The sequence below is a fragment of the Natrix helvetica genome (genome assembly GCF_964273705.1).
Source record: "Natrix helvetica genome assembly, chromosome: 1".
Classification (NCBI taxonomy): Eukaryota; Metazoa; Chordata; class Lepidosauria; order Squamata; family Natricidae; genus Natrix; species Natrix helvetica.
The window spans coordinates 123105406-123118333 of NC_138548.1; the positions used below are offsets into that span (position 1 = coordinate 123105406).

The following is a 12928-nucleotide window of genomic DNA, read 5'->3' on the forward strand; positions in this document are numbered from 1 at the left end:
TTCCTTGATTTGTTTCCATCCATTGCTTCTTGTCCTGCCTTCAGGTGCTTTGGAGAATATTGACTCCCTCCTCTTTGTGGCAACCCCTGAGATATTGAAATACTGCTATCATGTCCTTCTTTTGATTAAAGTAGACATACCCAATTCCAGCAATAGTTCTTTATATGTTTAGCCTCCAGTCCCCTAATCATGTTCGTTGTTCTTCTCTGAACTCTTTCTAGAATCTCAACATCTTTTTTACATTGTGGTGACCAAAACTGGATGCTGTATTCCAAGTGTGGCCTTACCAAGGCGTTGTAACATGGTATTAAGACTTCACATGATAATACCACTTTATAATGCCTTTATAAGGCCAAACTATTGTGTTACAAGAAAATATACACCTATATAAATGGTGTATATAAATACACCTATATACACACTTTTACCAGTATGTAGTTCTTGAAATACCACAATATCTCATGTAAAAGTACTTTGTTAACAGCTTGATTTAAAAATAAATGGGCATAGCTTTTTTTTGTAGGGCTTTTCTGATGGCAGTTCTAACCTCCTTGTTCCTCAGGCTGTAAATCAAAGGATTTAGCATGGGGACCACCACTACATAAAATAGGGCAGCCATTTGGTCTACATGGTGAGATTGTCTAGAGCTTGGTCGTGCATAAATAAAGCTACCACATCCGTAGAAAATGCCAATGACCATAAGATGAGATGTACAAGTGGAGAGGGCTTTCCGATGACTCTTGGCAGAGCGGTCCTTTAAAATGGTGACTAGGATGTAAGTGTAAGAGGTAAGAATGGTCAGGATAGTTGTTATTACATTGAACCCAATAAGTATAAACATCAACTGTTCATTAAAGCTAATGTTTGAACAGGCAAGTTCTAATATGGGAGGAACTTCACAATAAAAATTCTTAATGATGTTTGGACCACAATAGTGTAATCGAGCTGCAGCAGCTGTGTGTACTAAAGCATTGATGATCCCGGCAATATAAGGAAATGCTGTAAGTTGGATACATTTTTGGGGGGACATTCTGATGAAGTAGAATAGAGGATTGCAGATGGCTACATAGCGGTCATAAGCCATCACTGCTAGAAGGTAGCACTCTGTGGTGGCAAATAGACCATAAAAGTAAAGCTGAGTAAAGCAACCTGCAAAAGAAATAGTTTTATTCTCTTTTAAAAGATTGGAAAGGAACTTTGGAATTACAGATGATGAATAGCAGATATCCAAGAATGATAGGTTGGTGAGGAAAAAGTACATTGGTGTATGCAGTGGAGGACTGGTCCTGATTAAAACAATCATGCCCACATTTCCCACCAGGGTGAGGGCATAAATGGCAAAAAATATCACAAAGAGGATGCGTTGTAACTGTGGATCATCGGTCAATCCAGTGAGGATGAATTCTGTCACCCATGTGCTGTTTCCCATTGAATAACAATAACAGTGTGGAAACTGAAAGAATGCAGAAATTATTATTACATGTTCTCTTAAACATTTCAAGTACAAATCGAGTGACAAAACTTTTAAAAATCCTATGTACGCTGTGTTGTGGTACTGTGTCTGAATATTGGAATATTGAAATTGGTATATTCTTTATTGGCCAAGTGTGATTGGACACACAAGGAATTTGTCTTCGGTGCATAAGCGCTCAGTGTACATACAAACAACAAAATGATAAGTCATAGATCATAAATCATAAGTTACAAACAACAAGTGATAAATCATAAGATACTTATGGTTGAGAAAAAGAAGCTAAAAATGAGGTGGGATTATTCCTTAGAAATAATATCTCCAGAGTGGAGCAGATGTCTCCACTATGAGAAATACCCATAATTGGGCCATACATTTGAGTTTTTTTTAAAAAAAACCTATACTATATCAGTGTGATGGAGAAGCAGTGAATAGTAGTTTTGGCAACGTAGAGCTTTCCCAGAAAGAGACCCAGATTAAGAGACTACAAAATTTGAGTTGGAGGAGGGAAGTGGGAAGACATTCATGGTAGCCACATCATAGAATCTCTTAGGATATACCTATTAATTTAGGTTTTAACTTTAGTTTGACAAGTTTCTATCCATTCGGTATAAGCAAATAAATGATTGGACTCAATTGGATTTTACTGTGTCATCTTTGGTCTTGGGCCTGACAACCACACTCATATATCCATGGGAAAATATCCATGGGAAACAGACTGGAGTTTTAATCAAAACAAAACGGAACTAGAAATAAATACATCCAAAGGTCAAAAGGCTGTTGCAGGAAGAGAACGTTGTTACCTTATGGAGTAGTAAAGCAAAGACCCAGGTCTTCATCTTAGACTTGATCAAAGATATGAATCAGATTAACCACCAGGCTAGAAGAAGATATTGACCAAAGAGGTGGAGACTCATATCATGAAATATCAATATTCTTCCAATCTATTAGCATTTCTTCATTATTTTTACTGGAGGAAAACAACAGGGTAGAAAATACTGCAAGACAGGCAGTTAAAGGGATGAATCTTTGTGATCCAAATTAAGGGACCCAAAGGGATGTCTAAAAGAAAACAACATCCCATTTGTTGTAGAATACAGCAACTGGCACATTTGTTTGTCAACAGCTATTGTTAGAATAATATGTATATATCTATATGTATACAGAATTTTCAGTCAATAATACATAGCAGAACAGAGCAGTTTTGAAAATGTCATATTAATAGAGATATGCAGTTAAACTTACCCAATTATACTAAGCTGAGCAACATCTTCGATACTTTAAAGCATATTCTTCCTGTAGAGTTTATATTTGGTTGTGGATGAATAACTTCCATGTAAAACCAATTGCCAAATTGTTTGAGCGTCAGGAAGAAATTCAGATGTATTGCAACTCCAGCTAATTCTAGATGTTCTTATTAATATGGCAATAAGATTTCCCCATGCTGTCTTTGGGATTATGCACAGGAACTTAATTCTACAGAAGAAATCCTTGGTATTCCCTAAATAGTTCAGATCCCACAATACATAACATTTATTCTAATAATTACCAGGGGAAATGCATCAAAGCTAAATTGTAATGTTTTGACTATATGACAGAACAAAGCACTTATTGTCAATTTCGAAGCACAGAATTCTTTATAAAATGTCACCTTGAACTGACAGGCTCTTTGTCCCACTCAGTTCTGAAATTCCCTGCTGAGTGCATCTTCTTGTCTTATGAATACCATGGAAATGCCAAAAATATTCTTGCAGCAATAAATTTAAACTGACAAAGTCCAATTTTCAGTATTCCTTCCCTCCCCAGCTCATCCAGTTCCAATGGAGTAAAATCTAAGCAAAACTGAATATATGGCACAGGGCCAAGTTATCTATGGGGCCTCCTTTCCTTAAGGACATCGAGCTGTCCTTCCAACTTACATAGTTCCTTGCCAACTTATGGGAAAAGTGCTTTTCTATGGCAGCCCTTGTCCTATGTGACACTGTTCCCCCTAGCCTTCTGAAAGCACTGAAGACCTGACCTTTTCCCTCAAGAATTGAGACAAGGGTGAGATGACCACATGTCAGAAGTTTTAACTTGGTCTCCAATTTTTCTTTCTAACGTTTAAGGTTTAAATAATTTTAATGTGACTTTTATGTTATTTTATAAGTGATATTGTTTTAGTTCTTGATTGGGAGCTGCCCAGAGTTTGGTATAAGATTGGTGACCATATAATGCTTTAAATAAATACATTTATATTATTATTTTTGCACTGGAAGAGTTATTTTGTTACCAAGGAAATATCTATAAATAAATATAACCATTTTTTTCTCATCGGCTTTTTGCTTTCCCTCCCATGTATTTATATCATTCTTCTTGGAAACCAAATAATTATAGCAAAGCCATCATGGACATCTTTTATCATTTCTTCTTCATCTCTGTGATATTATCAAGAGCACCTATCTCAGATATCTATTAAATATTAATAAACATTCACTGTAAAACCCAACTTTTGGTAGACATCTGATTCCATCTTTGTGGCTTCTCAAATTGCTATCAATGACACACTGCTATTTAAATTACATAAAGTTCCTTGTGCTGTTTTCATATATAGTTTGAAAAGTTTGTAGTTTGGGGACTATGTGAAGACAAGCAGCTGTCTGTCTTTCAACAGAATGGGAAGTAGTTCTTAGTGCAAAGTTGAGCTCAAGCAGTCTCTTAGTCTTTTTGGTCCAAACATTCAGTAACAGATGAAATTTCATCCTCTCCAGTCATCCTGTCTTTCAAATGTTGCAATGTTATGTCAGATGGTGGTTTTTCAAAGTATTGAAAAATAACCCAAGGACAGTCTATTGGTGAAATCATTAACATAAATGATAAGCTCCATTTTTTCATTTAGATTCTTAGCCTAAATAAAGGATTTGAGTAATTGCTGTCCAAACAACAAAAACAAAACCCAAGAAAAAAGTATATTGAAGTACTTTGAGGAAGGCAAGACCTGATTAATGTAGAATTGGGTTCAAAGAGGTATTCTTGAATAAAAATATTTTTTCTTCTCAAATTCTTAAATTCCATGCCAGTGTGGCATGTTTGGGTATTGAACTGAATAAAAGGAGAAGGGGGAGGGGGGAGAAAGTATTTGAGTTGCAATTGTAGTTCCTACATATTTTATATTAATTGACAATGTCAAATTAGTTATTCACATCTTTTATATTCAGTACTTTTCAGATAAATTGCTGGAATATTTCATAATCTCTAAATAGGTTTATTCAAAATTATCTTCAAAACATTTGTGTCGAAAAAACCCATGTTGTTCTAGTTCAGGAAAGCATCTTTTTGTGGGAACTTTCAAAGCAGTGAAGAGAGGTCTAGTGCTTTGATTTTTTTTGGACAGCAGTCCTGTTATGTGAGTCTGTCTTTCAATAACCATCCATTGTTTAAGATCTCTACAAGTTCTTGATTTTAATTTTGAAATCTATGGAATTAATTCTTGGCAAAGCATTATATTTATCATTTCTCTTCCACCAACAATTCAGCTGGAAACAGGAAGTCATATTCTAAACACTAATGCAATCTTCTCTCTTTTTTTATTAAGCCAAGTAATTCCAATTCATGGCTTCTGTTGTGCTTAAGGGTTACAAATGAATTGTGGGATGGATTGGGAGGATGCTAATAAATGCCTTTTATTTTATTGTAGAAGGGAATAGCTGTTCAGAGAAGAAAATCTACATTTTCTTTTTACTTGCTTTCCAACATTTTCAAACAAAATCTTTCAGGAAGCTGGGTGTTCAGAGATGAAACAGTTTTGAACCAACCATAACCTGCATGTGGACCAAACAAAGTAAGATACTTGTCAGAAAAGGTGCAAAGATAAAATAGCTCCCCATCACCATCCCAGAGGGCTTTTCCCAATATTATACAGTAACATACCCCTCTTGCTCCTTAGCATCTAGTTTTTAGTAGCTGAATGGTTTGGTAGCTAAGAGCATCACCCTACATGGACATAAAAGATATGAATAAACAAACTCAAAAGTATTTTCATCTCCCAAGTAATTATCTCAACACAATTTTCTAACAGACCTGCAACTCCAGGATTTCAGGAGTCCAGCTATTAAAATTAAAAGAGTTTATTTATTTACTTATTTAACTTCATTTGATTTCCATAGCCACCTATCTGAACAAGTGCCTGTACATCATAAGTCATAAAAATAATTAAAAACAATTTAAACAGTACAAAATAAATATATATGGCACCAAGTAAAACTGTTATAATGGATGTTAATATAGCTAGGAAAAAAGGCCCTTAACATACTGAGGCATGAGCATATCAGGGGTGGGTTTCAGCCAATTCTCACCGGTACGCTAGAACCTGTTCGTGAACTTTAGCATACCTTTTGGAACCTGCTTGTCCAGTGGCACAGTACCGGAATGCTCCCTCCAGCCTGCCCCCCCTCGCTCGCTCCCCCCACCCGTCTGGTTGCCGCTTGCTCGTTTGCTCACCCCGCCTGTCCACACCATGCTTTCCCCATCCGCTGCTCACTGATTGGCTGGCTCACCAATCACCCGCCTCTGAGAGGCAGTGGGGGGGGGCTTTCTCGCACGCCTTCTTTCTTTCTCTGAAGGCGTGTGAGAAAGCCTCCCCCTCATTGCCCAAATGTTGAACGTGTGAAGGAAGGAAGCTACAAGCTCCTTTGCCTCGGCTATGTGACCTCCTTTTGTTCTCTGTCTGCCTCCTTAACTTGTTCGGGCAGCAGAGAAGGAAAGGAAGTCACGTAGCCGAGGGCAAAGGAGCTGCAGCTTCCTTCCTTCACATGTTCGGACAGTGGGCAGGAAGGGGCTTTCTCACACGCCTTCTTTCTTTCTCTGAAGGTGTGTGAGAAAGCCCCCCCCCCCATTGCCTGACAGGGAAGCAAGCCCCGGGCCTCATCTCTGCCTCCTTCCTACTTGCTGAGTGAAAGACGAGTGAAGGGCGCAGTGATGGGAGAGGCTGGCCATCCCTGAAGCCAGCTCTCAAGGAAGGAGGCAGAGATGAGGCCCTGGACTTGCTTCCCTGCCTCCTTTCTCTGAGAGCTGCAGGCGTCAGGGAAAATGAGGCTTCTTTGCCAGCTTCCCAGCTGGCAAAACAGAATTTTTCGCCAACTGGAAGGTATGTGTGTGTGTGTGTGTGTGTGAGAGAGAGAGAGAGAGAGAGAGAGAGAGAGAGAGAGAGATTGAGGGTGAGAGAGAGAGAAAGAAAAAGAAATAGTAAGAGAGAATAAAAAGGAGGGAAAGAGAGAGAAAAAAGAGAAAGACAAAGAGAGAAAGAGAAAGAAAGAAAGAGAACGAGAAAGAAGGAAAGAAAAAGTAAGTGGTAGAGAGAGAGACAAGAAAGAAAAAAAGAAAGAAGGAAGGAAGGAATAAAGAGAAAGAAAGCAAAGAAAGAAAGGCAGAGAGACACACAAGAAAGAAATAATGGAAGGAAGGAAGAAAAAGAAAGGAAAGAAAGAAAGAAAGAAAGAAAGAAAGAGGGAGAGAGATATAAGAAAGAAAGAAGGAAGGAAGAAAGAAAGAAAGAAAAAGAAAGAGAACTTATGATCATAATTGAGGCCAACATTTTGGTTGCTAAGCAAGAGCATTGTTAAATGAGTTTCACCACATTTTACAAGTTGGCCACTCCAACCCAGTCACATGACCACCAAGCCATGCCCACAAAAGAGGCTACACCTACAGAATAGATTCTAAAATTTTTTGAAACCCACCACTGGAGCATATAATCAAATTTTACAGCGTTATGAAAAGCCAATAGAGTTGAGGTCATTCTGAAATCTGAAGGTAAAATATTCCAGCAAGCAGGGCTGTGGCAGAGAAGGCATGTTTCCTGGTTCCTACCAGCCAATATTCCTCGTCTGATGAGACTCACAGCATGCTCAATTTGCTTCACCCAGAGGTGGTATTCAGCAAGTTCTGACCAGTTCTGGAGAACCAGTAGCAGAAATTTTGAGTAATTTGGAGAACTGGTAAATACTACCTCTGACTGGCCCCTCCCACATCTATTCACTGCCTCCCTAGTCCCAGCAGATCGGGAGGGAACGGGGATTTTGCAATATCCTTCCCCTGCCACGCACACCAAGCTGCACCCACCAAGCCATGCCACTCTCACCAAGCCATACCCAAAAGAAACGGTAGTGAAAAATTTTGAATCCCACCACTGGCTTCACCCAATTGGATAGACAGAAACAACTGGGAGAAGACAGTACCTTAGGCAACTCAGCTCCAAGCCATGAAGGGCTTTAAAGGAGATAACCAGTCCCCTGAATTCCACCCAGAAACACACAATTTTCTAGAAAGGCCACTCCTGCCAATATTCAGAACCAGGCAGGCTGAGATTAAACTTTTTAAAATCATGAGCTGAGTCTAGGAACAACTTGTACAAATGTATTTAGATAGCCTGACTGATACTTGGTTCCACACTTTCTTCTGCAGACTCAAATTCACCCTTTTCCTCTAAACTCGTATCTGGAGATAACATTATATATTAATAATTATAACTTGTTCCTAACTCCCAGTAAATCTGGACTCTGATACATTCTTACAACACTGTATATTTTGATTTTTAAGTATTGATAGAATATAATACAACCGGAAACAGTAATACTGTTTACAAGTTTCAGTTGTGAAAAATCTTCTGAATCTGATTCTTTTTTTAATTAAAGAACCCCTAAAACTTAAAAAGTATGTGTGCATAAATATAGAATGCATAAATATATAGAAAAAATTGGATGCATCTGTTCCTACCAACATCTTATGTGATTTTTTCCCCCAGAGTGGCACAAAACTTTATTCAATTTGCTCTCTGCCATTCTACTATATTTAGGATATATACCATAGTTACAAAAAGAATATTGTTGTGACATGGACTCTTCTGGAATTATATTGTTAACTGAGGACTCATGCAGCTAAATGACTTATCTCTAGCAATGGGCAATTAAAACACAGAATGGGGGAGGATATTGGAGGATATGGGGATTCTAAGCCATCCTTCATATGATCACACTTTTTTCTACCAGCATACCAATCTTTATCATATAAAATTGTCCATTCCATTCTCCATCATAAATACTTTAGCAAAACCTGGTCATTCTTCCAATCAGACTGAGGCTATGATCAAGATATTAACATTTATTATTATAGTGTTCTTTGGATAAAATATATTAACTGCCTTAGAAACTTATACATTTGAATGCCCAGATAACTGTTTTTTTGGAGACTGAACAATTCCATTTTATCTACAATGAAAAAATAAATAAAAGAAATTTTCCTATACAATAAAATCATTGTCCTCAACTTTAAAAAACATTAGATGCATTTATTTATTAAATTAAAAAAACATTAGATGCATTTATTATTAATAGTATTCATGAACATAAAACAAGAGCAACAAGATAAAAAATGTTCTTGGGTTTATTGGACTTAGTGGAAATTTAAAAAAATGTACATTGTTGATCTTACATTGAAGATGTAATACATGGACATGTAAATTAGTAAAAACGCTTTGCTCTTATTCTTGATAGCTCCTTATTGGTTAAACAATCTTATGATGGTTCTAATATGAGGAAATTGAAATATAAATGTCTCATTGTTCTTGTAATTATGCTCCAAAAAGAACAACCTGGATTAATCCCCTCCACTCCCCCACCCCCATAGCTGGCTTTGTTCTAACTCTGAAGAACTTATTCTTTCTGTTCTTTTTCCTCCCTTCTTTCCTCTGCCTTTTGGTCTGTAAGGAGCTAAAATGCAGAGCTTGTCATTCCCTTTTAATTGGCAGCAATCATTAGGAGATGATAGCTATTAAAAAATGGGATAATTCTTCTTCAGAGACAAGTTTTTATTTTTTGAAATGAAAAGTAAATATATAGTTATTACCGGACCCCTAAGAAGACTGTACAGCACAGCGGTTTAATATTTAACAACACACAATGGTAAAAAATATTTTCTTCACTAAACCTGAGCAATGGTTCTTAAAAATATCTTATCTGTTGTGCATCAACTTTTCTTCGTAGGATATTTCTGAAGGCACCTCTTACCTCCTGGTTCCTCATGCTGTAGATTAATGGGTTGAGCATGGGGGTCACCACTACATAGAACACAGAGGCCATTTGGTCTAGGTGATAACTCTGCCTAGAGCTTGGTTGCATATACATAAAACTAAGACATCCGTAGAAAATGGTGATGACCATGAGGTGAGATGCACAAGTGGAAAAGGCTTTCTTACGGCTTGCAGCAGTATGGAGCTTTAAAATGGTGACCAGGATATAAGCGTAGGAGGTGAGAACAGTCAAGCTTGCTGTTAATAAATTGAAGCCAACAAATACAAATACCAACAGATAATTGAGACTGATATCTGAACAGGAAAGAGCAAAAAGGGAAGGACCCTCACAATGAAAGCTCTTAATAATATTTGGGCCACAGAAGGACAGTCAAAATGCAGCCATTGTATGAATGAAAGCATTAATGATGCCAGCAATGCAGGAAATTGTTATTAGCTGAACACACTTTCTTTGGGACATTATCATCAAGTAGAGTAGAGGACTGCAGATTGCCACATAGCGATCATAGGCCATCACAGCTAGGAGGTAGCACTCTATGGTGGCCAATAGACCATAAAAGTAAAGCTGAGTTAAACAACCCCCATAGGAAATAATCTTATTTTCTTTTAAAAGACAGGATAGGAATTTTGGAGTGACACATGATGAATAACAAATATCCAAAAAAGATAAGCCGGTAAGAAAAAAGTACATTGGTGTGTGGAGAGAAGGACTCAACCTGATTAAGATAATCATGCTTAGATTTCCCATCAAGGTGACGGCATAAACAGCAGAAAATATCCCAAAGAGAATGAGCTGCAACTGTGAGTCATCTGTTAATCCAATGAGTATGAATTCTGTCACCGGTGTGTTATTTCCCATGTATTGTTGAACAATATTTCAGTCAAGTTTTGATTGTTTTTCAAATATTTGTAATGTAGTTTCAGATCAGATCTAATTTTTAACTTCCTAGCAAAAGAAACAGAAGTTGGAAGCCCTTTGATGAAGAGGTCAAGTAATAAAGTAATATTCATTTTAGAGGAAGCAATATTCAGTCTGCATAGATATCTGAAAGTTGAGTCATGACAATAGGTCTTATTTTCTTTTGTTTGAGATATTTTGCTGCTTATCCAAGAAGCTTCATCAATCAGAGCAAATTAGTTAGGCAGAGAGTCATTGGAATGCTACATGTCACCTAGGTGGCTTAGAATCTTCATTGATATATTGGCATGCACTTGGGGGGGAAACCCCTGAGGTTTGTGCGGGATGAGTTGCTACATTCCAAGTATTCTCTGCCTAACTTGAAGAAATTGCTTGAATGAGTAGCAAAACATTCAAACCAATAGAAAATAAGTTCAGTTGCCATATGTCAACTTTCAGATGATTTCACCTGGATGTCTAAGAATCTTCATTGACAGCTACATAGACATTTTCTTTCAAATTATAACTACATTACCATATTTTAAATATTAGGTGCTATGCAATGAAATAATGAGGATTATTAAAATGCATTAGGCATAACCTGCTAAATATGATTAAAACAATTCCAGCCCATGAATAAATTTCTCCACAGGACTGTTAAAGACAATTAACAACCATGAGAATGCTACTGAAATCTTTGAGGTGAGGAACTTTTCTTTAAATCTTGGAAGACCTCAGACAAGTATCAGAGCAAATATGACTTGCATTTACATTTCCTTTAACAGGATATCTTGAGAAGCTGTTGTATATTGCTCTGTTGGTTCATTGCTGGATCTACATGCTCCTTGACTTGTGGAAGCTGATTTTTGGGCTACAGGGGCTTCTCATTCTTGAGTTGATTAAATGAATTATGAATGGCAAAAGCTACCCTGACTCTCTTGTCATATGTAGCTGATTCATCACTGTCTACCATGTTCTTGTATGCTGTTTGTGATGGTCTTTAATATAATCAACTCAACAGAGTTGTTTTTCATTCTGTAAAACAGTTGTTCATTCTATGAAATAGTTCGAAGAACCATTTCTATGATTTTTTTTTGAAGAATTACTTGTTGGTAAATATAGTTCCCCTTTTTATCTTGGTTTTGCCATGTTAATGCCAGTTATGTTTTGATTGTTAGTCTTACTTGCTTTTTTGTACTACCCGTTACTAAAATTTAACATAACTTGTTTTTTTATAAAACTTTTACAGTTTTATAAACGTAACATTTGTTTTGTTCCATCTCAAAATACCTTATTTTCTATGCCAAATGAGTAGATTTGTTCCGCACCGAACTTGTAAATTTCCTGATATATTAAGGGAGGTTATTTTTTTTAAACTGGAGAAGCAGACTGTACACTTACCATGCGAGATTGGTCTTGCCATTTCTGACTATCCAATCAGTGCTCTTTGAAGTAACAATAACTTATCTTCCCATGAACTCTAAAGCAAACTCTCATAAGTAATAAAATATTTTTGTTTTCTTCCAGCTCAACTGCATCTTCACATTTTATAATATGTATTTTTTTCAAGCTTCTGATTGCAGGTTCTTGAAACTTGTGTTAGCATTCTTTTGCTGTTTTGAATGTTTTCCTTCTATCTTCAGCAACTCGGCAGCCTTTATACAGAATTATACAATTCTGCGGACAATAATATTTCCTTCAATTCTCTTTGGAATGATGCAGAGAAGAATTCTACTGAGAAAAAACAATGGTTTGGGGAATGTCTCCCTGAAGTGTTTGAAACTGCTCCATCTATTGACTTGTCTTAATTACACAGTGAAGATTCAGTAAACTGAATCACAATTATTTGAAATATTTACTAGTGGAAAATGGAACATTAGAGATCATTTCTTACTAATAGTATTTTATCATACCACCCCCATCCCTCACACACAGTGATGTTCCTCATGTAGACAAAGAGTGTCTTTCAAAAATATGTGTTTTATTATTTAAATAGAAAAAAGATTAACAAAACTGTGTTCAAAATAGTAACATAATTGTTCAGAGAAAATATTAAAAACTTATACAATGTTGTGAAGCAGTGATTTTAAAGACTATTAAAGGAGGGTATGAACTTGTTGGTGTGATATCCCACCCTGAGAAAGGGATGGGATCCTTGAAGCTGTGTGTGTGCTCACTTGTGTTTTTAGACCCTTGCCCCTCTAGTTGGTGAAGGCCTCCCGGGAGGTGGCATGTGTCTGAGTCCAAGCAGTGGTGAATTCTTCCTTGGCAGAGAGACTGGGTACAACTACACTTAGGGAGACAGTGGTCTTTGCCCTCCTCAGGAAGGCATCATTGGACTCAACTATTTTGGTTAATTTCTAGCAGCTCCAAAGGGCCCTGGATGAAGCAGATTATCAGGATTCCTTTCAATTAAATTTCACACCTGGCACAGTATAGAAACAGCTTTAGTCATGGTTGTTGATAACTTGTGGAGGGACACATGATGGAGATG

General features: G+C 37.0%; 2 protein-coding genes and 1 long non-coding RNA gene across 3 annotated transcripts in view; all 3 read right to left on the bottom strand.

Moving 5' to 3' along the window:
- Positions 1 to 12928, bottom strand: part of LOC309384881 — a 435034-nt gene that overhangs the window by 315672 nt on the left and 106434 nt on the right. The gene's annotated exons all lie outside the window — the stretch shown is intronic.
- Positions 491 to 1429, bottom strand: LOC309384103 (olfactory receptor 5J3-like; the record flags this gene model as incomplete). Its single annotated transcript, XM_081937290.1, has 1 exon — positions 491 to 1429. One exon carries the CDS (start codon positions 1427 to 1429, stop codon positions 491 to 493), a length of 939 nt encoding a protein of 312 aa, XP_081793416.1.
- Positions 9448 to 10395, bottom strand: LOC309384104 (olfactory receptor 5J3-like; the record flags this gene model as incomplete). Its single annotated transcript, XM_081937291.1, is given in 2 exon segments — positions 9448 to 9906; positions 9910 to 10395. Coding segments are annotated over 2 exon segments (945 nt in total).